This window comes from Miniopterus schreibersii (genome assembly GCF_964146895.1).
Source record: "Miniopterus schreibersii genome assembly, chromosome: 18".
NCBI classification, from domain to species: domain Eukaryota; kingdom Metazoa; phylum Chordata; class Mammalia; order Chiroptera; family Miniopteridae; genus Miniopterus; species Miniopterus schreibersii.
The window spans coordinates 2,807,249-2,812,048 of NC_138121.1; the positions used below are offsets into that span (position 1 = coordinate 2,807,249).

Sequence of the window (4,800 nt, forward strand, 5' to 3'; positions counted from 1 at the left end):
AGATGGTACCAGGGAGTCTTGGAATGGGAACTAAGCAATTAAAAAAAAGTCAGGAAAAGGGCGGGGTAGGGGGGCGGGGTGGGGGGAGGTAGGGCCAACTGCCCAGACCAGGGATAAAAGGCCTCCAGAGAGTGACAGGGAGGTGAGGCACCATCCCCACTTCCTCCACCTGGGAAGATATCAAGGCCGGATGTGGGCCTTCTTCAACATCCTCCCTCCAATCGCCAAGGACCCCAGATCCATGTCTCTAAGGGTCTTGGTCTCTGTGTGAGAGGCTCTCGCTGTCTCTGTCCCTCATCTTCTGGACCTGACGCCGTTCCTTCTCTCTCACTTTCTCTCTGTTTTTGCCAGAACCCAAACTCCCAGCCCCCAGAATGCTCCTCCTGCTGACCGCACTTCAGATCTTGGCTGTAGGTAAGATAGCGCTGGGGTCTGGGGTAGGAAGTCCCCTGGACACTCTGAGAAAGGAGGGGAAGGGCCCTGGGGACCAGGATGCTCATGGGTGACCTGGTGAGGAGTTGGGGGGCGTAGTTTAGAAATTAAGGCTTGGGGATGTGCTGGAGAGGGAGGCCTAAGTGCAGTCTTGTGGTTATTTCAGGAGATTTTAGGAGTCATATAAGAAAGGGGGGCCATGGGGTGCTTCCAAGTGGTGGTTGGGGTGACAAGGAGGTGGCGGGCTCATGGCAGGGACGTGGTGTGGAGTATGGAGTGGGTGTGGGGAGAGATAGTGGAACCTTAGGGGGCCACATTGAACGGGAAGTTTTGGGATGGGACAGGGAGCACCTTGAATGTGTTGGAGGAGGGATTAATGGGGGTAAGTGGGGTGTATTGTGAAAAGTGATGATGGAAAGTGTTTGTGGGAATTTGGAGTCAAGGGCAGAAGACATAGCAAGACCCTGGGTCAAATAATGAAGGTGGGTGTCAGTAAGCTCCCTATTGTATTGGGGCAGTGATGGGAGCTATGTCGGCCATATGTCATATTGGTTGGGAAAGACAGGTGTGGTGATCAAGGGTTAAGCAAAGAAAGGGGGGTTGGGGTCCTAGACATCCTAGATTGCTGGGAAGCGGAGAACACTTGCTCACCTGCTTTCCTCACCCCACCCCTGCCTGTTCCTAGCCATGGTGCAGAGCCAAGAGGATAACAAAATAATTGGTGGCTACCCATGCATCCAGCACTCCCAGCCGTGGCAGGCAGCCCTGCTGGCAGGTGTCACGCGTCGCTTCCTCTGTGGAGGGGCCCTGCTGTCAGACCAGTGGGTCATCACTGCCGCTCACTGCTCCCGCGCGTGAGTGACACCCTCCCCTATTCTTATGCCAAGTGAACTCCAATTTGGAGCCCCAGGGCTCAGTTAGAACCTGGACCCCTGTATAGAGCCAAAGTAGCAGCTGGGGCCTGGTTTGGGGTCTAGATAAGAGCCTAGAACAACTGACACAGCTCAGAATAGGGAATCCTGCCACGAATCTTGGACTCAGTTTAGATTCTGAAGGCAGATTGGCAGTTTAGAACCCATACGCCAGCTTGGAGGCCCACACAGAACCTTCAACCTAATGAGTAATCTCGAGATCCATACAGAGGCTGGCTCCGTGTAGAGATCAAGATTAGGAGCCCATTCTAGATTGATGGCTGAATTTGGGGCACAGTCTAAATTTAGAAACCCAGGACCCCTCTTAGAAATCTGCCTAGAATCCAGAGTTGGGTTCAGAACCTACACTCCAGCCATAAATCCAAAACCCCAGTTACAGCTGGAACATACAGCTCAGAGTGTAGGGTAGATGCAGAACCTTAAGCCCATCCTAGATACAATGTTTAGTTCAGAGTCTATTCTACAGCTCCTCTTTGAGTGACCTAGAACCCAGACCCCAACCCAGTGCCTAAATCCCAGAATGCAGACCATAATCTGAAGCCCCATGCAGAACTCATAACCCCTCTAAGCTTCTAGACCTAAACCTAGACCCCAGGCCCAAGATGAGAGCTCTCCTACTGCCTATGAACCAAATCTAATGGCATTAACTGAAGTTCAATTTAGAACCTGGAACACAGAACTCAGCCCAGAGTCTAGACTATGAAGCTCAGAACGCAAACCAGAATCAGAAACTTGGATCTAGGAGCTCCATCCAGAACCCAGAGCCCAAGGTCAAGGACTCAGACCAGAGTCTAGAACCAAGAGCCCAGATGAGCCTGTAATTCAATGTGAAACAGAGCCCAGCCTAGAATCAAGACTAAGACTGATGTTTAGAATCCTAAGTCCAACTAGAGCACAGAGCTCAAACCATTGTCTAAAACCCAGGTCATAAGCCAGAACTTAAGCAAGAATCCAGAATTCACCCTAGAAACTAGAGCTCATATCAGTGTCCAGAATCCATAGCTCGTCTTATTCCATCTGTCAGTACAGCATCCTCTCCCAACCCCAAAACTAAAAGTTCAAATCAATACCTAGAACCCAGATTCAAGCCATAGTGCAGCGCTCAGAACAGAACCCTCAGCCTACCCTAAAACCGAAAGCTCGCACAGTATCTAGAAAGTATACCACAATCCAGAGTCAATCTAGAACCCCAATCCTAGCTTAGATTCCAAAATTCAAAAGGTCCAGAACCCAGAGGTCAGGCTAGAACCATGATGGAGCCTCCCCGGAGCCTAAGCCAGAATATCAATTCTGATTTAGAGCTTAGAACCATAGCCCAGAGTATGACTTAGAGCACAGAGCATAGAACCCGGCGCTGGCCAAGAGCTCCCAACCATCGCCTTACACCCAAGCCGAAAGCCAGGGCACAGCTCAAGGGAGGAGGGGAGGAGGGGAGGAGGGGAGGAGGGGAGGAGGGGAGGAGGGGAGGAGGGTGGGACTGCCCCAAGAGAGAACACCCAGCAAATGCTCAGCCTACAGGTAGAGGGGATGGGGCTGGAGCGTGGGGAGGGGTCTCCAGGTCAGATCATGAGCAGCGCTACTCTTGCGGGTCATGGGCCAGGATCCTTCGGGTAGCTCTGGGCAAGCACAACCTGAAGAAGTATGAGGCCACCCAGCAGGTGCTGCGCGTGGTTCGCCAGGTGCCACACCCCCAGTACAACTCCAGGACCCACAACAACGACTTGATGCTGCTGCAGCTGCAGAGGCCGGCTCGCCTGGGGAGCGCGGTGAGGCCCATCTCTGTGGCCCAGAACTGCGCGAGCGCACAGACTCCCTGCCGCGTGTCCGGCTGGGGCACCACGTCCAGCCCCATTGGTGAGGATTGCTGTGTCCTGGGAAGGAGCAGGCTGGGGGCTGGGCTCCTGGGTCTGAGGGAAGAGGAGGAGGTGGGTCCCCACATTCCTGGGTCCCCTTGGCGGGTGGACCCACATCATGACCTCGCAGTGCCTCCCCAGCCAGGTACCCCAGCTCTCTGCAGTGTGTGAACGTCAGCATCGTCTCTGATCAGAAATGTCAGCAGGCATATTCCGGAGCCATCACTCCAGGCATGGTCTGTGCAGGAGTCCCAGAAGGCGGGAAGGACTCTTGTCAGGTGAGGCCCAGGGTGAGAGCCGGAGGAGGGGGAAGGCTTGGGGCTGGGGCTTCCGTACAAAAGGATCTCAGGAGCATGAAAATCAGTAGGGATCCCCCCAACACCTAGAGAGATTGTGATAGCCAGTCTGCCTCCTAAACCCTTGTAAAGGACCTAATCCCTCCATGCCTCAGTTTCTCATCTGTCAAGCAGAGGTAGCACCTCTTAGAGCAGTTGGTGGAATCAGATGAGATGGTCCATGGAAAGAGCACAGAGCAGTGTCTGCCCGCAGCTCAGAGTGCTGATATCTGCAGAGTTCCCTCCTTCACCCCCCGGGTCTCAGCCCATGTGCCTCCCCATCTCTGCCTCTCGGCTTCTCCATGCACGTGGCTCTGACCATCTGTCCGTGGGTGTCTCCATCGGTCTCTCCCCCTCAGGGAGACTCTGGGGGACCCCTGGTGTGCAGAGGACAGCTCCAGGGCCTCGTGTCCTGGGGGATGGAGCGCTGTGCCCTGCCTGGCTACCCGGGAGTCTACACCAACCTCTGCAAGTACTATAACTGGATCCAGCAAACCATGCAGAGCACATGATTGCCGGCAAGATGAAATATCGCTGCCCACTTGCTGCCCAGACCTGCTCTCTCCACTCAAGACCAGCCCCTCCTCCCTCAGACCCAGGGGTCCAGGCCCCCAGGCCCTCCTCCCTCAGACCCAGGGGTCCAGGCCCCCAGCCCCTCCTCCCTCACACCCAGGGGTCCAGGCCCCCAGCCCCTCCTCCCTCAGGCCCCGGAGTCCAGGCCCCCAGCATCCTGGACCTGACCCCTGGCTCAGAACTTCCCTCTCCCAGAGCAGTCCCTCAGCTGCTCTCGCCCCTCCCACCCCCACGGCATCACCACCCTTAGTCACAGAGGGCGGGAGCATGAAGGCACCACACTTGGCAATATATTCCAAAGAAGACTATTTTCCAACCTCTTAGCGTCTCTAAAAACCAGGTGAATAATAACAATGATGACTACTCCTAAATTCCGTTCATCTGTTCATTTGCCTCAGTCGGGACGTGTGCTCTCAGCGGCTCCGTGGGCACAGCTGGGAGCCAGGACCGACACTGGCTGAACGGGAGGCCAGCTGTTCCCTGGGGGTCCCCCCGCACTGTATCTGGTGTGAGGAAGGAGGCCCCTCAGCTTTGCAGTGTGACCCTGAGAGGTCTGCTGCTCCCCAGCCTCCCGTGTGGGTCCTGTGAGCAGGGACTGCTGAGGTCCAGGGCAGGGAGGGCAAAGATGGACTGTTTCCTGGAAAACACTATGCAAATCGAGGCTTTTTCCTAATC

General features: G+C 55.2%; 1 protein-coding gene across 1 annotated transcript; it reads left to right on the forward strand.

Moving 5' to 3' along the window:
• The first annotated feature begins 368 nt into the window (after positions 1 to 368).
• Positions 369 to 4,493, forward strand: KLK14 (kallikrein related peptidase 14). The gene is made up of 5 exons (XM_081120031.1): positions 369 to 414; positions 1,118 to 1,286; positions 2,965 to 3,218; positions 3,359 to 3,495; positions 3,912 to 4,493. Exons 1-5 carry the CDS (start codon positions 375 to 377, stop codon positions 4,062 to 4,064), a joined length of 753 nt encoding a protein of 250 aa, XP_080976157.1. The 5' UTR covers positions 369 to 374; the 3' UTR covers positions 4,065 to 4,493.
• Positions 4,494 to 4,800: the final 307 nt, after the last annotated feature.